This window comes from Egretta garzetta, unplaced genomic scaffold (genome assembly GCF_000687185.1).
Source record: "Egretta garzetta isolate BGI_Z169 unplaced genomic scaffold, ASM68718v1 scaffold334, whole genome shotgun sequence".
Lineage (NCBI taxonomy): Eukaryota > Metazoa > Chordata > Aves > Pelecaniformes > Ardeidae > Egretta > Egretta garzetta.
In genome coordinates, this window is record NW_009259431.1 from 835,265 (window position 1) to 857,772 (window position 22,508).

The 22,508-nt window shown below is 47.2% G+C and overlaps 1 protein-coding gene across 1 annotated transcript; it reads right to left on the reverse strand.

Moving 5' to 3' along the window:
- Window positions 1-83: 83 nt before the first annotated feature.
- Window positions 84-20,361, reverse strand: LOC118452107. The gene is made up of 5 exons (XM_035892673.1): window positions 20,293-20,361; window positions 4,463-4,789; window positions 2,203-2,797; window positions 429-546; window positions 84-143 (listed from the first exon to the last, which is right to left on the reverse strand). The coding sequence occupies exons 1-5, from the start codon at window positions 20,294-20,296 to the stop codon at window positions 84-86; spliced, it is 1,104 nt and encodes a 367-aa protein (XP_035748566.1). The 5' UTR covers window positions 20,297-20,361.
- Between the last annotated feature and the right edge of the window lie 2,147 nt (window positions 20,362-22,508).

Here is a 22,508-nt window from a genome sequence, read left to right on the forward strand (position 1 = left end):
CAGTATTGCACACTGTGGGCTCATTAACAGATAGAGAGAAGATGAACAGCATCTTGAAACAGCCCTCAATAAGGAAGTGGATTTCACCCATAGCCTCCCTTTCCTCCGGATACATTGGCTTCTGAGCAGAGCAGATTGCAGCCCTGTGAAGGCGCAGCAACAGGATGAAGAGAGATTTGCAAATGCCCCAGCACCTCTTTGCTAAGGAGCGAGGACAGGGCAGCATCCCTTTGGCAGAAGACAGTCATGGATCCTCACACCTGGGCTCTGCAATGAAACATGGGCAAGACGGAGACCTTGGGGCTCACACACACCTGAGCAGAGCTGGCTCAGCTAGCAAGGGAGCAGCTAATTTAACAAGGGCATTCCTTATTTTAAAACCGTGGGAATAAAACAGGCAGATTGCTGTAAAGCTCCTGAGTTCTTACCCGGGCAACTGTAAGTAACTTTTCCTCAGTCTTCAAAATAATCCACACGAGACACTGTACACCAAGGGAAGGGCTGTGCTGGGGGTTCTGCCTGGGTCCCAGGCCTGTCTCGCTGCCACTGCGTACAGAAAGAAGAGCTCAGCCAGAGGCCTCTCCCGCTGGTCCGCAGCCCGTCGCCCACCTGGCACCCCCTGCTTGGCACCATGGCCCCGTACCAAGCAGACGGGGTGCCCTGCCAGCACCCAGCAGCGTTTGCAGCGCCAGGGCAGCCGCAACATGGTAGATGATCTTTATTGTGCCCTTTTGCCAGCTATTCCTTTGTGCTGTTTCTTTTCCTTCTTCCAGTATTTGCTGCCCAAATGACACTTTTTGCTCGTCATTTCCCTCTCCCCTTCCCTCAGTCCTGCTGCTGAATTCCTTCTTGGGCTTGGGCAGAGTCACCCAAAGACACTTCCACAGATGCACAATTTTACAAGTGTCACGTATTCTCTCCAAATGGAATAAAAAGCAGCTATATACCAGGACAACTGCATCTACACAGGAGCTTTCATTAAGGCTGTAACTGTATTCAGAGAGGAAAATCCAAATAGTTAAGTCTGTCATCTCTGCTCTCCTAATTTCCACTTTCTTTGCTACTTTCTGACCCTAATACAGTTAGTCTGCTCTTGCTTTTTTTTTTCTTGAAGGAATTCAGCATTTTCACTTACATTTTTTCCTATCTTTGAGCTTTTCATTGTATATTTACATTACACAATTATTCACCTCCAATTTCTTGTAAGTTTTCAATATTTCATCAATCCATTATTCTTATTTAAAACCAAAGATTTACTATTTTAAATCCACAAAAGTTTCAGCAGAAGGGATGCATCCTGGCCACATCTCCCATGTGTCTGAGAATGTGCACCCACACGTACCCACTACCCTGCCTCCCTCCTTTGGGAGCTGGTGAGGGGAAGAGCCCACCCGATGAACCAATGAGCCAATCAAGGGTTTGTAAGTGTAATTAAAACAAGGAACAGAGAAGCTCTAGGCTTGGATGGAAGCAATCAAATAACCCAAAAGGGCTGAAAACTATTAGGACATAAATAGATTGGAGCTATCAAGTAGCAAGGTAACCATGGACACAGAATCAAACACCTCATCTACCACTGTTGTACAAAAAGAAATCACCAGAAAGCTTCAGGCTTTGATGACAACCACAAAAGATCCCAGATGTGTCACTCTTCAGATCATGGGGAAAGCCACATCTGTTTTCCCAAACTTGGGCAGGAATTTAATTATCTGCTATGTGTTTTTCTTGTGATCTGAATGCTAATGCAGGAAATATGGAAACAGCTGGTCAAACGACACGCCAGATAAAGCAGCAAGAGAACCAAAGAGATGACATGAGAAGTCCACCGAGCACAAGGCAAGAGAAAATTATTCTGGAGTAATCAGAGTATTACAGACCTTGCTAAAAAAGGCTTAATGCAAGAAAAGAAATTGTTCAGGAAAGCAGAATGCTGTACATGTCCAACGGGAGCCCAGAGGAGAAATAACCTGCCTACCTCAGGTAAGACCCTGAGCTTGATACCAAGGATTTAGAAAGAAGCAGTACTGCAATGAAAAAAGGGTCTGATTCTCAGAGCACAGAAGATGAAACAGGCAGTGGGCAAGTCCAAACTCAGCACACGTCCTGAGCATCCCTGAGTTAATAGGAAGCAGGGATTGTGCTCAGAACTGAAGAATAGAGACATAGAAAAAATGTGGAGAAAAAGAAGTCCTTCAAACATACCTTCTGTACATTTTAAGGGCCCACTCATACACTAGAAGACATTGGCTGAAGCTGAAATGGTTACTGTCAGTAAGGGTGGAAAGGTGAGAAGACAAAGAGGCATGACAGCAGCGGGTGTAGGTGACGAGCAGTCCTGCTTCCTTGAAGAAACCACTTCTGTGCTCCAGGCTGGGGAGAAAAGTCATTTCCAGCTGACTCAGATGCTGGTTTAGCACAGTCTTGTCTGTGTTAGTAGAGGAACCAAAGCAGGGAATCTGGGCCGTAATGTACTGTATTAGTTTTTCCTCCAGATCTTTCCTCCAGAAGTTTGGACTCCAGGTGGAAACAGACTCTGTCTCTTGGCCACTGCCAAGCCACTCTGCTTCCTTCTTCTTCTCCCACTTCAGTGATTCCGCCACCGACTGCAATGGCTCCAGGAACATCCTACCACTTCCACTGAGCGCTTCTCCCACCACAGTCCACATTCGTTCAGCCAGTAGCATATAAAGTGATTCAGACTTTCCAGCACCATCATTTCCAGAATGCTGCAGATCATAAATACGATCACAAGCTTCAAAAAATTTTCCTTGCTCAATGAATCCGCAGATGGTTTCCTCTGCAATAGAGAGAGCAGCAACACAATGTGATGTTTGTTCACTCATCTATAGGACCCATCACTTTAATATCTGAGTACTGAAGTATGTACTTTACATGTATCCCAAAAATCTTCAGGATCTACTCAAGATCACCTCACTTTAGGTATCGCACCAGCACCTCTCAGTTTCCTCAGGGCAAGTGCTTCCTTTCATCTTTCTTTCGTCCTTTCTCCTCCAGGCTAACTAAGCCTGCAGACTAGTCTGCAGATTTCTGTCATCATCCCAGTAGACCTTCTCTTGCGGGGAATGCAGGTTCATTAATGACAATCTCCCCTTAAGGAAAGTATCTTTCTTCCAGAAGAAAAGCATTAGAGAAAGGACATCTTCTGAAAGAGCCAACAGCTGAAGGTCAAGCTTAGAAGGAATCCTCTGTCTTCTCTACAGAAACCCTGGCAGGACCAAAGTGCTGCAAACTCACTTGTAAGGTTCCTCTCTCCCGTCCACAGCCTGGCACGGCTACGCAGAGGGTCTCACTCCTGCCAGCAAGATCTCATTGTAGACGGAAGCTGCTCAGTGCAGCCCAGGGCCCTCTCTTTGCCAGGGCTTTTTAACTAGGTCAAACAACTACGCATACTATTTTGCCCAAAGGTGAAAATCAGAAGGTGGGCTACCTATCTGCAGTGTCTGAGCAAAGGGAATTCACATAACTCCCCATGACTTCCACGTCTGCAGGAAGCTGTGCTGACTGAGCCATTGCCCTAATCACCAGACATCCTGGCAAAGCAGGTACAAAATCTTTGAAGTTCAGAAGCTGGAAGGAGAAGTTTTTCACCGTTTCTTGCTTCCAAAGTATCTTACCCATCACACCCATCCCACCACTAAGAGTTAAAAATAATCTCACAACAGCTGCACAGAGCTGCGGGGTTTTTCCTGTGCGTTTTACAGATTACAAAATAGAGCAACAAAGGGTTAACAAGATTTGCCCAAAGGTATCCTGAGCAGAACCCAGAGGAAAAATCAGACTTGATGAAAACCCAGGGAAAGTTAAGCAAGGACAGAAGCAATGGGACTCCGAAATCAATTCAGGATACAGCTTTGGGTGTAGAGTGAAGAATGAAAGAGCAGGAGTTTCCATTACCTGTGCCCTAACTTTCCTCTATGAAAACACCCCATCTGTGCAGTAAGCATTAAGTCAAACAGGACTGGAGGGAGGAACATGACACAAAATGGAGAAGGGCTGATGCAAGGATCTTCAGCAAAGCAATGGGCAATCTGCTCAGGAAGGGTCTAGCAAGCGGCACTCGTCCTGCCTCAATGCACGCAACACGTCGGAAACCTTTACCTGGTACGGTCAGCCCATATACAACCCACCGCCCCCTCCCCGTCGGTGGAAGAACAGCACGGTCACACCTGACAGGGTGTCAGTCACACGTACATCGTCTTTCTCACAAGATGCATCAGGAGTCTTTGCAGGGATAAAAATAAGATCAGCAAAGAGAAATACCCGTGAGGCAAAGGGAAAGTAAAATACAGAAGTTTCCAGACGAGCAAGTGTACAGTTCAGAAAGGACAAGATCTTGGGTGAAGGATGGGGCAGGGGAAAGTGTAAAGCACCTACTGCAGCAGCGAACGAAAGCAAGAGCCTGCAGGGCTGGGAGAGGCAGAGACAGTCCAGGACTGGTTACCTGCAGGCATTTCTCCCTCCGCCTCCGTCCCACTGGTTGCCATCTTCAGCAGATTCCCTGCCACATCCTCACTGCCAGCCTGCCCCTCCGCTGCCTCTTTCCCACCAGCCACGGCCTTTAGCAATTTGCCTGCCATGGTTTTCAGTTTCCCTCTCCTCTTCGCTTCCTGCTTCTTCCTCTCCTCACGCGTGGCCTTGGGCAACATCCTTGCGTTTTCCCCAGCCATTTTCTCCCACTTGCCGCCTCTTCCCACGAAGACTCCCCAGGAATACTTCATCTTCCTCATAATCCCAGCAGATCCAGATGCTTTCTGCCCCACTGAGAATACTATCAGAAAAAAAAAAAAAGGTTAGAAAAACTTCTATGCAAGGTGATCTTAGCGGCTGTCTTCCAGAGAAGACGTTTCTCCCTAGATTTACCTTTTTTCCACGAGGCTACAGGCTTCAGCTGCCTTCGAAGAAGTCTAACCTGGTTCCTGCCCATGCCGAGTGATGACATTTTTATAGGCTGCCAGCCCTCTTATGTAATCTCTCTCTCTTCCAGGAAAATAATGTAAAAAACCTCATACACAACCTAACCACAAGCACTGGGGGAAAGCCAACGGGATTTTCGGCATTTTCTAAATGACTAAAACATCCCTGCGTGCTGCCAGTTATGTCGATGGCAATCCTATCAGTTTAAGGGAGTTGATTATTAATAGTTTCTATAAAGCATACATCACTTTCCACCCACCCCACACACCCTGGCTACACCTGAGTTCTTCTTTGGCAAGGAGATCACGCCTGGCCTTGGAGCCAAATTCCTCCCCACCTCCCAGCAAGCCTCATGTCAGCCGACAGGGAAGCAGAGCCCTGGAGAGAGGGCGCTGGTTTTCATGTTTTAGCAGCACCATTCAGAGGAGACAAGAGCGATCTCAGCCTTCTGGATTGTGCAATTTTCCGGCAACTATATACACTGCTATATATTATTTTGTATTTATATACACAGCCGTATATATAAAGGGCATAAGGTTGCAGCAATGCGCCACAAATGCGTGCGTCTGTGTCCATATGTGTATGCACACGTATGCGTGTGTGTCCATATGTGTATGCACACGTATAAGTCTACTCCCCAGCCAACGCCTGCAGTGAAGAGAAAGGAGATGCATGCCCCCTTAGTGCGAGAACCGTGCTGGCAGGTCTGGGGCTGCTAGAGGTTCTGACCATAAACCTCAGAACAAATTCCTATACAGAAAGTATCCTTTAACTCCAGGAGCTCATGTTTACAATAGATTTTTAAAACTTCCCTGCACTGCTGTGAGAAAGACACTACGCTTGGAGATAAGCTGAAATGCTGTCCTTGCCACGCTCTCTTTGCTAGATAGTTACAAACTGGTTTTTATTTCTCCTTCCTGTTATAATAAAAAAGAAATCAAGAATTCGAGGATTTCCATCAGCGGAGGACAGTCTTGTGTTAGCAATTACAAGCTGTATTGATTAAAAGCATACACTGTTCAAGAATGATTTTGGGGGGTATGAATTTAAGGGGCAATTTTTCCATGCAGCATCTAGGTTATTCCAAATACATGCATTCATCTTTCTGGGTTTAACGCCTGCAGTTTCTTCCAAGATTTTCTACATTTTCATGACAGTAAAATTCCACTAGTTCCCACTTGGAAACCAAGTAAATGTTATGTTGTTCTAGCTCTTTTACCCAGTGCTTAATTCCACCAGCATGTTATCACAGAGCCATTTGATTCATTAGTAACGATAGGGAGGAGGAAATAAATACATTTCGTTTGGAAGGACAAACAGAAATTCCAGCAGCGGTCATACACTTGAGCTGTTGCCAGTAGGAAATACTGAGGTTGCAAAATACAGTGTTTTCCCAGGTTGTGAAAAAAGTTGAAAATTGAGAGGCTCTAGGTTCCATTTTGACCTTAATTTTTAATTGGCTAAAATTAAAATGTTTCCTTTGGAATATTAGAGCTGCACTATATATGAATACAAGACGGAGTGAGAGGGTTAGTACTGAAGAGATGCATTCCAGGCATGCTGAAACCCTTCAGCAATATTTTCCCATGAAAATTCCAACACAATGTGTTTATGTTTCACTTCATCAGCATTTTTCCAACACGCCTGGCTCTGACAAAAATCATTTCCCCAGACTTCTCTGTGGAAGGAAACTGGATGTCAAAGTGCCAGTCCTGCAGGCAAGATTCTCTGCAGTATACAGATTTTGAACACAGTACAACTGCAGACCGTGCCCTGAACTGGGGCAACATGATGCATGGGAATTGCTGTATTTTCCCAGAAAGCTTCTTTCAAGGGAATACAATACAAGGCTGTGAAAAGCAGGGAGTGACTGGGCAGAGATGGATTGACTTCCCGAGGCTAGGACCATCTCTTGCTCCGTGGTCCACTCGATCCACTCAATCAAAGCCATAGTAGGCACTCCCCAAGATGAGCGTGCCCCCAGGGACACCCCATCTGAGCACCACAGCACCAACAACCCAGATCTCATCTGTCCTACCTTTAACTGGTTTACGAACCAGGGGCGATGTGTGTGTGTAGGCAAAGCAGGCAGCTGCCTGGGGAATCAGGCAGCTACGAGCACCCTGCGAAGGGGCAGCAAGTTGGGGATGGCCTTTCTGACTGTGGGCACTGAGCATGAGGTGTTGCCCCAACCTTCCTGCTGCCGCGGGAGGTGGAATCCATCGCCACCCACTCTGCGTACCTCTGCCCACAACTGCCTTCCAAAGGCAAGGGTTGAAGGATGGTGTCACTGAGGGGGAATGCACTGTACCAGGAGAGGACATGCCACAGAGGAGCTGCCAAGAGGCCACCAGCAGCCTGCTCTTCTGGGTCTATGTGCACATGCAGGGTGCTCTAATATCTGTTGTACTGTCTCTAATGCTATTGTACTGCTCAGGCTAAAGTTCTGCTGCTAAAACACATGGGGATGATTTAAATCTCTAGGAACATCTTCTGCCGCAGTGCTTCCATGAATGGTTTTATGCCGAGACAAGCAAAGTCCCCAAGGAAGCTACACCTTTACAGCAGAGGAGCTGAAGAGTGTCAAGATCAAACGAGAATAAAGGTCTTTCACCAAGCATTAACATAACGCAAAGGGGCTGTTTGCTGTCCAAACCCATCATTTTGGTCAGGGAAATCGGGGCACTGCTACATTTCACCTGCCCCTTCCGTGGGCTCCTGAGGTGCCCTCCCAAGGGAAGCCCTTCCAAGCAGAAAGAAGGGCGGTAGGAAACCACAAGGACGCTGTGCCATAACAAGCACCATTCTGCTTCTGAACAACCTCCTTTGTCAGGTGTGCCGAATGACCTTCTTCTTCCTCAAAAGCCACTTCTTGGAAGCCTGCCCCCGCCCCCTCCTTCTTCCTGGCATTTCAATGCCTCTATTTATCCACAGTGTGATGTTCTCAGGGGGGTCATTCTCCTTACCACCCTGACCCTTGCTGTGCTCACTGCAAAAGAGGAGCAATTTGTCATCTGGGAACATCCCCAGCGTTCAGGAGTTTCCCCCGTTGCCTGGAGCTCCTGGAAAAGCCCACAGCCTCCCCACATCACTGAGACTCTGTCTTTCTATCTCGGAAAAACTGTAACTCCTTTGTCTTTGGGATCTTTCACTAAACAAGCAAATACCTCGGATAAATTGTTATATTGTTTCTCTGTTGACATAGCTCTTTATCTTGCTGCTTCCCATTTCTTTTGCCTAGATAGATAAAATCTCTTCATAATAAGTGGATTGTGTGCCTGACGTGAACAATAGCTGTTTGGTCTGGATGCTAATCGGGATGAAGTCACACTATTAGCACTTCAAATGAAATGACTTTGCAAGAGTCCAATTACATTAATATTCCAATTCCAGCAATGCAGCAATGCCCCTGCTTGCTTTGCAGGGACTCCACAAGAACACAGTCAGGCATATACAATGGAAACTTTGTGCTCAGTAGCATCTGTTATATGAAATACACTTGAGTCCTAACAGGCAGGCTGGATCTGCAGTGTCTGGAGAGAGAGAGCTGGGGTTTTTTCACCTCCTTCTTTGTTTCCAGAACACGCTGGTACTCTCCACCACTTTGCACCAAAGGCATGAAAGATGGCAAAAAGGAATATTAATTATGATGATAAAACATGCAGAGTACGGCACGGAAACATAGTGGTTCCCTAGGATATAAATCCCTGCAAAAGCACTTTGTGAAGCTGTGCTGTAGCCTGACAATGTGTTCCTGCACCCACACGCAGCATCTTTGATTTCATCAGCAATCAAAGAACAGCCAGTCTGCATTAGAAGCGAGGTAGCTTTTTGGAGAGAGAGAAAACAAACAAACCAAAAATACCTTCCCCTCCAGTTTGACATTGCAGCTGACATTGCCATCATGATCTTATGCAGGAGGTGACTTTGTTAATCGTGCAAAATTAGCTGTTTATCATTCTGTGGAAAGCATATATTTATTCTTATTTCCTAAGGATAACCCCATTTCCTAAAGAAATGAGACAACGCAGCCGCAGGTTGCATGCATCTCTCTGTTCGTTTGATCCCCTGCCCTAATGCAGTTGCGTGGGTTTTAATTCAGTTTTAACCAATTTTAAAGGTAGTTTTGACCAAACTGACAGAGGGTGGCTGGCACAAAATAACACAGGCTTACACACTGCATGAAAATACATGGCTGAGAAGAGAGGACAGACCATCACTGCTCCTGCTGAGGAACAAAACACGGCACGAACCCCAGGCATCAGAGACTCCACCTGGCAGCTGAGTCTGGAGGTACACAGATATGGCTTCCTTGCCTCTCTTGCTCACCAAATCTCCTGTTTACTCTCCAGCCAACCCGTGTGTCTGCAAGAGTAAATAAAGCAGCACAAATATTTAATACAAGCAACCTTTCCCATAGCAACAGCTGAAACGAAGCTGCTCCCCTACAGTGCCTCCTCACCCCAGGCTGCACCCCCTCGCCTCCCCGAGATCTGTTACCCCAAACTGGCCAAAGAGCTGCCAGTTTGGAGCTAATTTGGAGCTGCTGCTGCTGCTGCCCAGTAACCACAGCTGGAGCAAAAGGGAAAGAAGTTGTTTCTTCCTTTCTCTTACTGAGTGCATTTCCTTGAGTAGCTCTTCTCCACTCAGCCGCTGATTTTCATCCAGTTTTGCAGAAGTTAATCTGAGACCTCTGTCCTGCTCCGGATTTGTCTGAAACAGGAGGAATTCACTTTATGAGGAGGGCACAGACAGATGGATCAAGAGACAGATAGACAGATACGCTGCATGCTCCCACCAGTTTCAGAAACCACACTAAAGTCCTAGGAATAAGTTCCCCAAAGAACTGAATGCTGCCCCTTCCCCTGCCCTGAACACTGAAACAGAACACGTTTGGACCTGTTGTACAATTTGCGCTGCCTCCGTTTTCTTCCTGATGGTGAGGACCCCATTCCAAACTGACCTCAATTTTCACTTAATTAGTAACCTACTTTACCATTCCTATGGAACATTTTTAGCTAATTCCTGGGGATTTTGCCTAATTTGGGGTTTCTTTTTCAGAATGAAACAAGCAGGACTGTAAGGAAGATGTTTCCCCTTGTGTTTGTGTTTGCTCAGGGCCTTCGGAGTCTGGCATGGGCAGCAGCTGAAGAAGAGATACGGCCTGACCATGTTGTCCTACCATATATACCTCTATATAAGCAATATGGAAAATATATACCCCATGCCAAACTGCAAAGTATATGTGCCAAGTATATGTGCCAAGGAGGACAGGTGACTGGGCCTCTCTGCCTCAGAAGGCATCAGGAAAACACGAAGGGAAATATCCCAGAAGTAGTTCTTCACACCTTATCTCCTTTTACTTAGGGTCCACCCTTGTTATTTCAGCGCTCGGAAAGCCCAAGTCCTGACGAGCAGCTGAGGGAGGTGTTTCTGCCGCAGAAACCACCGCAGCGCTGCAGGCTCAGTCCGGTCACAGCCCCAGGAGAGCAGCCACCCAGCAGCTTGGTTTCTAATCCTAAGAGTTACCTGAAGAGTTATGGAAGGAAGGCTCCAGGGGCAGGTCTGCCAGAGGAAAACTACAACTTCAATGCTGCTTGCTGTCCTTGAGATGGAAAGAGCATTTTTTAAAAAATAAATTATGGATTTGTTTGCTAGTGTGGTAAAGAATGCGTTAGCTCAACCACCAGCATGTCTCTTTTCAAGATGATCTATGATTTTATCCAGAGGGGTATTTTTTTTGAAAGCTTGTATTATGAATATTCCATCTCCATTTGGACAGACAAGCCTAAAATGATTCTATTTGAGTCTTTTCATTTGGCTTAGATTGATAGGATTCCTCTGTGCATTTTTTCATAGATTTCCAGCAGGAAAAACTTTAGGTACAACTTTGCAGGAAACTTCCTACACACACATCTGTATCTGCAGCCCTACTTGAAGCAGCATATGGAGAGATCATAGAATCATAGAATCAGAATAGTTTGGATTGGAAAAGACCTTTAAAGGTCATCTACTCCAACCCCCCTGCAATGAGCAGGGACGTCTTCAACCAGATCAGGCTGCTCAAAGGGATGAGACATCTACCGCCTCTCCGGGCAACCTGGGCCAGTGTTTCACCACCCTCGTCGTAAAAAATGTCCTCCTTGTATCTAGTCTAAATCTACCCTCTTTCAGTTTAAAACCATGACCCCTTGTCCTATTGCAACAGGCCCTGCTAAAAAGTTTGTCCCCATCTTTCTTATAAGCCCCCTTTAAGTATAAAAAGGCTGCAATCAGGTCTCCCCGCAGCCTTCTCTTCTCCAGGCTGGACAACCCCAGCTCCCTCAGCCTTTCCTCATAGGAGAGAGGTGCTCCAGCCCTCTGACCATTTTCATGGTCTCCTCTGGACCCGCTCCAACAGGTCTGTGTCTTTCCCGTGCTGAGGGCTCCAGAGCTGGACACAGTGCTCCAGGTGGAGATTTGGGAATGAAAATCTACATGACATCACTTGCATGCTTTTCCTGCTGCCACAAGAGGCCAGTGATTGTGTAATTTCTCCCATGTTTCGGCCCCACCGTACTGACATGGCTCCACAGGCACATCTGCCAGACACCATCTGGAGGCTAAAAATCATAATTACAGATCAGTTTCCAGGACATCCTGAGACCTCCCAGATAGGAGCTGGGCGCATTTAAATATTAACACAAGATCAAAACTCAACCATTTCTCCACTCAACATTCACAGCAGGCACCTCTGGCTGCAAACTAAGGCAGGAACGCCCCATGCCCCTGCACTGCCAAAGGAGCTGTTATATGGGATGGGGTATATTAACAACATGACTCAGGGCCCTTATCCTCCATGCTCAACACTCTCACGCAGCAGACAGGTTATTTAGGAGAGGAGGTGAGAGAAAAGAGATCAGCTTTCATATAGACACCTAAATAAATCACATTTTCAGAAACTCTCAGCCCCCAGCATCTCCCGTTGTCACTTCTGGACAGTCTGAGCAAGAACTCCATTCCCACCCCACACTGAGCAGGGAGCTGGTTTAGCCCTGGCAAAGCTCAGGATATCCAAGAAGCTGCCATGTCACACTATAAAAAGGTCAGTTTTAAAAGACTTTTGCAATCTCTAAACACTGGAGCCAGCAAGCTACAGTGAGGGGGCTGCTACAGCAAGAGGAACCCAAAAGGGTCCTAGGAGACAGCTAATCATCCTCTGAAACTGTTTCAGAAAAACACCCTGGGGATGAACTCTGCATGAGCACAAAGAGAAGCATTAAATTTTTATCAGCGTGAGTTGAGGCTGAATAAAGCAGGCCTCCCAAACACATGGTGATAAAACATTTACACTCCACCACTGTGTTTTCTTCCAAAACCAGAAAAGCATTTAGAGGAGACGTGGCACTAGAAAATTCAGCACTGCTACATGATGTGGAAGCTCCCTTAGTCTTCAGCATTTTCTGACCCCTTCCTCTCTTACAGGCATGAAAGAAATCCCAACAAAGCAAAGCGTGGGCAAAACTTGGTGGGGAGGAGTCATCAGATACAGGCAAGGTAAAGGAAATGGAAGAGTGTTTGTAACGCATTCATCTGCTGCCAGTGTCAGGACATATCTCATCTTTCCCTTGCTTCCCACTTCTCGGCAAAGTGGAGGGAGCTCTATATAAAGATTCAGAGACACCAACCCAGCTCCCAAGAGCTGCACAGCACCGACTGCCAGCACATTGGCAGCGTTCCTCAGCCGCCTTCACTGCAACCACTCTGCCGGCATTAATGGCTCGCAGTGAGTTTCCCCCTGCAGAGAAGAAAGATGAGGTCCTCGGGGAACCAAAATTAGGTAATTTTCAAGGATTTTTCTAACGGTTGGACTTGATGATCCAACCTAAATGATTCCACGATTCTGTGATTCTATTCTATAAATTATCAAGCAAATAAAAAAGGAACAACTATTTTTTTCCCATCCCAAACAAGCATGTTACCTGTACTGTTATGACCTTAGATCTCCATCCAGCACATGTTGTTTACTGGCTGTCAAGAGCTGATACTCTTGAAACTCAATTAATAAAAGAGCATTAAGGCCACATTAATCCAACCAAGGACTTAAGTAAGTGACTATTTCCTTTAGTTTCAGAGAGAACATTCAGCCTCTTAGCTGTACACATCTGTTTAGCGAGGGGGAAATAGCCGTGTGGAGTGGTGTTTGTGTGCTACGTGGCTACATGACAACAAATGCCTCACAGTCAATAACGTCTGAAAATGGCACAACCTGCAAACCAATTTAATATAGCTGATCTTGCCACAGCACAGAATCGTTGGATTTTAATGCAGCTGCCTTGGGGCTTGTTTGTTTGAATGAATGGGTTTTTAATGGCATTTTCTGTGCAGAAGGCTTTAACGGGGACCTTCCAAGTCCAGCAATGGATGCACGTTCACTGAGGTCCCCTGGCTGTTACCACACTCTTCACAGTTAGTTAGTTACCTTTGATTGGCAAAACAAGTAAAAAGGCAGCAAAATATAAGCTTTCATGCTCAAAACCTGGTTTGCAACAGGAAAAGGAAGACTGCACTGATTTTGCTGATGAGGATAAGAAGATGAACTGGCCACTCCCTAGCCCTGATTTCTACTAACCTTACCCATTTAGGCCTACAGAAAAGGAGAGCCAAAGAGCTGTAAAATATCTTCTGGATCAAAATGGCTATGGATCCCATTTCGTACAAGTGGGACCCAAGCCCTTCATGTCTGCAATTGCCACCCCCCACCCTTCACATGCGTAAATGCAACTGAGAAAAAGCATATTAACATTTTCTTTCCTTTTGCTTCCCAGTCTCGGGGGCCATCACACACATACACAGATAAATCAGGAACTCCAAGCTGGACTGTAGTCTTACGTGAAATACATAACACAACAGATCTGCGGTGGTACAACCAGTTCCAAGAAGAAGCAGATGTACCTTGTGATATTAATTTATTCTAACATTTTTTGAAGAGATGGGGAGAGATATTGATATGTATGGCAGGTACTGACTGATATTTAAAACCTTTGGCATTACCATATGTGCCTGGAAATAACTGCCAGTGCTATCAGCTGCTGTCATTGATGACAGCATGTAAATGACTATCTAATCTGCATATACAATTAAATAATTAGATGCCATATGCAATAGTAGTTATTTATAGGTGTGGAATCAGTGAAAAAATTTAAGTCCCATCTTCATAACATATGATCTCACGAGTCAGATCCTCTTGAACATAGGTACAGATCTTCATTACTGAGTGCCCCATATTAGGGTAAAAAAAATGTTAAAAAATCGCAATTAATATTTCACATTATTGATTGTCCCCTGTGATGCACCGAATCGGTAATGCCTGCATCTAGCCTGCTGGCAGGAAGCTATACCTGCCATCCAGAACATTCCTGTCAACTTTCAGAGCTCATTATGAACAAAATGAGGCACCTAGATTCTCTGCCTGAATGAGAGCATTTCCCAGCATCGAGGCTGTTCAGAGAGTCACAAATTCATGTATTGCTTATCATGAGAGCAGAAACAAAAAAAAAAGATATAATCTTAAGGGAAAGCAATGGCATCCATTAGTCATAAAAGAGCTTTATCCACATCCGCAGAACGCACTCCCCGGCACGCTCCTGCTCTCATTTCAGAGCCTGGGGAGGAGAGCAGCCCTCATTTCAGCACAGGCGGCAGGCCAGGCAGCCCCGGCTCCGTGGAGAGGCTGAGACATGCCAAAGCCGTGGAGGACACGACTGCACAGCGGGGTGGCCAGCTTGCTGCTCCGGAGCCACCTGCAGCTTTCCGGCAGCTCGGAGGCAGCTCCAGCCCTTGGGCTGTCAGCAGCGAGGCTGCGCTGGGCCAAGGACTGCTGGTTCATGTCACGCCAAGGGGCAATAAGCCAGTTGGGTCTGCTGAGACCTACACTGCCCGTCACGATGGGACCCAGCGGCAGACACAGCGCACATCCATCACCCTTGGGAAGCTTGGGGGGACATTAGTGAGGCAATGCCACGTCCTACCGATGAACCACAAAGGACACTTCTCCATCTGCCAGCTCTTCAAGAGGTGGGAAGTGCATCCTGTGGCACTCAATAACGTAGTGATGGTGGTACATGGCTCAGAGGGACAGAAAGGCTGGTCAGCCCTGGAGTAAGGACCTCTGAGACCTTTGCTTTCTGCCTCTGCGACTAATCCATTTTGTCTACATCCACATTCCTCATCTCCCTGAGATCCCAGTGGGCTGATGGAGGCCATCAGCCAGGCCCAGTAACCTTTCCTATCAAGCAGTGATACTCATCGGACCCTGAGGGTATCCATCACTGTGAGGGATGCCAGCTTGATGCCAGCCCTCGATGGCTGCTGTCACTGCTGTCACTGACACTGAGCTGCCCACAGGGAGCAGGTCCAGGTCCAGGCCCAGGCCAGCACCCAAGCAGCATCTCCCCAGGCGGGATGAGAAGGAGCTGGCAGGCAGGGGCTAGTGCAAGACGCTCTCGGGCCCACCATGGTACAGCTCCCATCCCAGGGCTATGGTGCAGTGCTGGCTGCAGGGACAAGCACAGACAGAGCTCCTGGGGTGGGCAGGAGCTGGGCCGTCAAGGGAGGTTTCCTTCCATACCAGAATGTTTTATCTGCCTCACAGATGGAGACTGAAAGCTAAATTCACATACCTAGATTCAGGTCCTCTGATCACAGAGATGTTCTGCCCTTTCTCCAGACATGAACATCCCAGACTGAGTCTACAGAAGAGGACTTCAGCTCATAAGGAACCTCGCTGACTGCACCACGCAGGCGCAACCCACACATCCAGCCCACGCAGAAGGCAAGCGACTGCTGTGGGTCATGCAGCCAGCGAGCATCCCCCCTTCCCCTCTTCCCTCAAACCTCCGGAGAGGTTGCCGAGAGGAGAATATAAGATCTAATTAACCACCTCTCAATTCAAATCTGGTTCAGCAAATGCAAATACTGCATCAGGCAATTGGGTTTTCCTCACCAACTTATTTTTTGCATGTGGGCAACATGCAAACTAGGTCAGTATTATTCCTACTGAAACGCTCGCTATGGGTGTTATTTTTAGAAGACCATGTGATTGTCTGACTTTTACTTATGAGAGCACAGAAAGATCCACTGTATATTTTCCTGTCTGTCTTGTTTGGGGTAGTTTGTTTTTTCAGTTCTTTGGGTGGGTTAGTGAGATCTCAGGCCTCTTTTTAAAAGGCAAAGTCAGACTTAATCAAGAGACCTTGCAGGTCTCATGCCGTGGTGGTCAACAAAACAAAGCACATGCAGCAGTGAGCAAACCAAACCAGACAAGAGCACAGAGAGGCTATGAAAAGGCAAAACAGTGATGCAGGTAACAAGGGACAAGGATATGGAGCAGAAAAGGTGCCAGGGGGTCATGGGAGGCAGGGAATCAGGCAGAGTCTGAAGGATGATAGAAACACTGCACTTGAAGATGTTCATAACTCCTGCAACAGTAGACCCAAGATCTCAGCAGCTAGACAAAAGTCAAGTTCAGCAACAGAGAACTTGTCCAGAGGTTCAAGTGTACTTTCTGAGACCTTTCTTCCTTGGCACAAACAAATCAACTCGAGGCAACAAAATCCTGCACCAGCTTTTAATTCATCAAGTTAGTGGTCACAACTCCAGTCAAGATCCATCGGACAACCAAGCCAGGGTGGATCCCATCAAGGGGGAGAGGGCTCCTATGGCTGGGACCTAACAGGGACCCTCTGTGTCCAGGTCTCTACCTGCCCGGTTTTCATCTGGCCTGTCTGAGGAATCCAGAGACTTTGCTCAGTGCATGAGTTAATGGGAGATTCAAGCTCTGGGGATATGAATCCTTTTACTAACCTTGCATGGCCAGTGTGAAGAAGTCTACATCCCTGCAGATAATCCAGACTGCTTTTATAGCCAGAAAAAAAGGCATGGGCATAGGCAGTGCCCTTCCTCTCAAGCAAATGTAGACATCTAAAACAGGCCAGTCAAGCAACATACCAGCACTGCCTAATTCTCTCCATCAACAATAAAAGAAATTCAGAACGAGTAGCCCAGGCATCAATATATGTATTTTAGAGCAGATGAACCATAGCCTAAACTTCCAGAAATTAACCGTCACAAAAATTGTCATAAACTAGTGCCAAGGCCCACAGGTCTTCTGAGTTCCCACTCACACGACAAAATTCAGATGTATATGGTCTGTGAAGGCACGGGGTCCATTGTACAGCTGATGAGTCCCATGCCTTTATGGGCTGCGTATCTGGCAACAGCCCCAGCAGAAGCTGCTTGCTGGGGCAAGTCATCTCGGCAAGAGGGGAGCCCCGCATGGGAATCCTGCTTGCCCACCTCCCCAGGACACCACCAGTAGCCGGAGCTTCTGCACAGACGGCTCTTGGCTTCAAAACTGCAAGAAACATTGGATTTAGCTGCTGAGAGGACGAAAGCATGAGGACAGGCTGCTCCTGTCATGGGGAAAAGGGAAGGGGTTGAGCTGGCTGGGAGAGCCTGGTGCTTGCTGACACCTTTTCTGTCTCTGCCCAGGAACTGCTGCCCCAGGAACCAGGGCTCTCTTGGGGTCCCAACTGCCTCTTTGACAATCCACCAACACACTGCATACACTCAAATTCAGAAAAGCTGTTTTCATCTGTCTTCTCTATTACATCTCAAGCCCTGAAACTCCTGCCCCAGGTAGCCTGCCTCCCTGAGCTAATTGCTGGTACCATCTAGGTGACTCCTCCCAAAAAAGAAACAAGAACTTCCAAAGAAACAACATAGGCAGAGACAAAGACGACTGGACCAGATCCAACTCAATATCCAACTACAAATAATATTTCTTTCTCCAGCAAAAACCACACTGTCACAGAGCATTAGGTATGCACTGTAGCTAAAGCCACACAATTTACGTCCTCCACGCGGGGCAGGCAACTGTAGATCTTCCTGCAAACAGAAACGGCACAAATGAATGGGGAAAAAGGCAGGCATCTGGCTAGGCCATCTTATGGCTCGGGAACTCAGCTCCGTGTTTCAGAGGGGGTGACTGAGAATCACATGCGGGGATGCTCAGCGTTGTTTTAAGAACATGGGACATGTCCTGCAAACTTGCTGAAACGGCCTGGGTGATACAGGCTGGCTGGAGCCATGCATCCCTGTCTCATCATCATTTAACACTGCTGTGCCATGTGATTCTAACATTGCTCCCAGGTAAACCAGTGGGTTTGGAAGAAAGTCATGAATATGGCTTCTTATACCCCAAACCTTCCATTTTTTTTCCGTCCCCCACATGAGACTTGCACATGGGTCACTTCTGCTACCTATCACCTGCAACACATCACATGTGATATCGCACTGAATTTTCTGTAACTATACTTTGTTGGGATCAATTCATACAAAAATGAAATGTACTTTAGCAGTCACCGACACATGCGTTCTCTATCTTGTTAAAACCAGCAAACTAATACTGCCCTGAAAAAGAACCGAAGGCAGCAATTATTCACTGCCCTCATTAGTAGCAAAAACCGCTTTCCAGCCATTTCAGTTACCCTTCTGAAATTACGCGGTTAGTTGTGGGTGCCAGATTCCCATTTATCTCAAGAGCCTTTTGTAACAACAACAAACAATAGCTTCTTCTTCAGCTATCAGGCTTCCCAGAAGAGGAAGAACTCATGTTACAAAGGAAGGGCCATATAATCGTGCCTTGCTACCTCAAGGTACACGGAACTTTCACAAGTCCCTTAGAAATTTCAGTATACACAACACCTAGGAGAGTGATGAGCAGCCTAAGGAAAACAGTCTGATCTCAGTAACAGAAGTACTAATGAGCACAGGGCAATAGGCACAGGCGGGCAGGCAAACAAAAAGCAGAAGGAGAAGTGTAACGGGAGCCAGGTTATCAGCTGTCCTGTAACAAGAGAGCTGGTCCAGGTCTGCTCCGTCACCCGCCGGCACCATGCATGGTTGCCACTGAAGTTCGTGGAGCCACCCCAGAAGCTGAAGCTGTTGCAGAGGTGAGAAACGCAGCTCCTCTGTTTCTGCTAATCAGAAAGCACGAGTCCTCTCCTCTAAGCTGGAGCGATGTTGCCCTCACTGCTATGCTTCCTCATGGGCAACATGCCCGTGTCATTCCAGCGCAAAGCTTTTGTGAGAGCAGATTCGGGGTCACATCAGACCAGCACACACCAGACAGTCCCGAATTCCCTCATTCTTTAAACATCCTTTCTTTGTGTTTTTTTTACAAGCATGAAATGAAGACTTTCTGTCTTTTCCAGGGAGGGTGATGTTTTATTTAAGATGGCCTGCTAGCGCCATGAATTTTACATGACAGAAGCTCCAGCCCATGACATCTTTAAACCTCTCCTCGTTACTCAGCAGGGCTCTGATCCTTCAGCCGGGAGATGCAGCACCTCCCACCGGGAGCCCTGGCATGAGGGCTGAATCATGTTGTTCACAAGCATACCCCTTCTCCCCACCGACCACCACTCAAACCCAGCCTGCCCTGAAGCATCGCCTTAGAGACCTTCCCGGGAGACAGATCTGCTGCATCAGCTCCCCCTCCCAATGCTTCCCACAGAGATCTCCCCCTGCGCAGGCTGTCTGGAGGTACACAGATGCGAGCAGAGGGTGGGCAGGGCTAGCAGAGCATCCTATCTGCTGCAAGGCCTCTGCAAGTCACAGATAAGCAAACACAGGCAAGGGCAATGCTGAGGGCACAGATACATAACCAAAACAAGACAGGCAGCAGATCAGACGTACCTTCCCACGATTCTGGGTCTACTGCAGGGTTCTGTTGATGTCTGTGGAGCTATGCCTGGTAATAAGTGTTCAGAAAGGCCAGCTTTTACAGTAAACCAACCATATTCAACTCTCTTAGCCACGGAAGACTAGCTGGGCTGGGGATTAACCAGACATTTCCTCCCCATAGCCACCAAGGCTACGCCGCCATGCCGCCGCGCATGTAACACAGGGCATGTGAGCTGATGGGCTGTGCCCCACTTGGACCCCGGACAGGTAAAACACAAGCCTTTCACATGTAGAAGACCTGAATAGACCTTGTCTAGAAAGGTTGGACCAAAAGATCCTTGAGGTCCCTTCCAACCTGGTATTCTATGATTCTTGAATATGTTCTTATCCCCTAACTAACATATAGCCTGTACTAGCCAGGATCTGGTTTTATCTAGGTTACCCCATCCCACATTGTCTTCGATGGCTGAAAGCTGACAATATCCAAGTGAACCTAGATTAGCCAATGCTAAAAGAAGAACATGCTGCGTAGCCTGCAAAAGCTGTCCCAAGCGTTAGGCAGCTGGTGTGCTGACACCGTTGCCCATGTGCTGAGTAATGATGTCTCACTGTTTCCCTGTGCTCCCTCACCCATCTCCTTCCATCTGTTGTTCCTTGTCTTCCACTTGGATCGTATGCTGCTCAGAGCAGGGCTTTCTGTTAGCACCTAGGAGATAATCTGTGACAGGGCACCACCGAATCGGTCTGCTCAATTCACGTGAGTAGTTAGTGAATTGGAGTCGATGTTGTACAGGGATGCGTGTATGAACGGGTTAAGCATGCTGTGTCTGGATGGAAAACGTGACTCAGAAGTGTTACTAATGTTATACTTTCTCATGTCCATAAACCTAAGTGGAAGAAACGGAGTGGGTAGAAAAAGACAGAAAGGCAAAGAGACAGCAGGCTGGCGGGCAAGCATCTCTCAAATACAAATGCACTAAATTACGGGTAGACGGATCAGATGCTGAGAAACGCTGAGCATTTGCAACTCCTACACACATTCTCATTTCTTCTTTTGTAGCTATTAGTTTTTCACGCTTCTCCATTTTGTGTTTGCTTCTTCTTTCACATACATAGACCAAGACTTGGATCTTCTCTTCATGTATACCAGTGACTTACTGGCATATTGTGCACACACAGAGATACACCCACAGGTCGAGGCATCCCTTTCACTGCCTCCTGTGCATGATGATAGTGCAACTATGCTGGTCACCACGACAACAGTCACAGCCTGTCAAACTGATAAGAAGTTGGAAAGCTGGGTTCATGCTCTGAGAGAGAGCAAGACCGAGGCAATAAATGTGATACGCAGCAGTGAACTGCAAGTGGCATCTGTTTTTCCCCTTTAGGGAGCTGGAATGAGAACGAACATGAGAGCAAGAAAGAAAGAAGAGGGTCTGAAGAGAAGAGGCTTGCTGTTTAACTTTTAAAGCTCCACAGTTAGGGGGAAATGGAAAAGATTCAAGTAAGACCCAGGATTGGAGCTCAGACGTGGAGCTTATCTCAGCCCTCCCATGCAAAGGGAGCAGTTTTGAGTCCACATAGTCCCAAATTTCCAAAAGTGATGAAAGCTACTGTCATGCCATCGGGCTCAGAGGTTGTGCCTGCTAGACACCAAAGTAAGGGGCAAATAAAAGAAATAAGCATTATGTTCCAGGCATGCTCCGTTGCTAGAATCACCTCTTGCTAACAGCAGCCAGGACTGCTGAAGGACTGTACTGCCTCATGCCAACATCCAAAGTGTCTCCTGGCTGGACCTGAACCCACTGCAGGAGGAGGAAGCTACCTCTTCCCACAAAACAGCCCCATCAAACAGCGCTGAGCTGAATCCAGAATTGGGGTGTGCCACTCAAGAAAACTATTTTGCCAAACAGCTATTTGGTAGATATGGAGGTCAGGTTGTAAATGCAATCTTTAAATTGTAAATCCAATCATCTGGACATGAGTCAGCAATGTGCGCTGGCAGCACAGAAGGCCAACCATGTCCTGGGCTGCATTCCCAGCAGCATGGCCAGCAGGTTGAGGGAGGGGATTCTGCCCCCCTGCCTCTGCTCTGGTGATACCCCACCCGGAGTCCTGCGTCCGGCTCTGGGGCCCTCAGCACAGGAAGGACACAGACCTGTTGGAGCGGGTCCAGAGGAGACCATGAAAATGGTCAGAGGGCTGGAGCACCTCTCTCCTATGAGGAAAGGCTGAGGGAGCTGGGGTTGTCCAGCCTGGAGAAGAGAAGGCTGCAGGAAGACCTGATTGCAGCCCTTTTATACTTAAAGGGGGCTTATAGGAAAGATGGGGACAAATTTTTTAGCAGGGCCTGTTGCAATAGGACAAGGGGTCATGGTTTTAAACTGAAAGAGGGTAGATTTAGACTAGATACACAAGGAGGACATTTTTTACGATGAGGGTGGTGAAACACTGGCCCAGGTTGCCCGGAGAGGTGGTAGATGGCCCATCCCTGGAAATATTCAAGGTCAGGTTGGATGGGGCTTTGAGCAGCCTGATCTGGCTGAAGATGTCCCTGCTCATTGCAGGGGGGTTGGAGTAGATGACCCTTAAAGGTCCTTTCCAACCCAAACTATTCTGATTCTGTGATTCTATGATCTCTTGAATGCTGCCAAAGTTCAGGGAAACACAGAACTGGTATCTCTCATGTTCAGTCTTACAGCTTCAAGGCCCACAATCTGACCATTTCACCAGTGCAGAAATAGGTATGAAAGACAGTCTGAAAAGAAAACCAGTTGTAACTGGAAGTCAAGTCCATTTTATCATGTTATCTATAGCCTGGGGGGGGGGGGGGGGGGAGGTCTTAT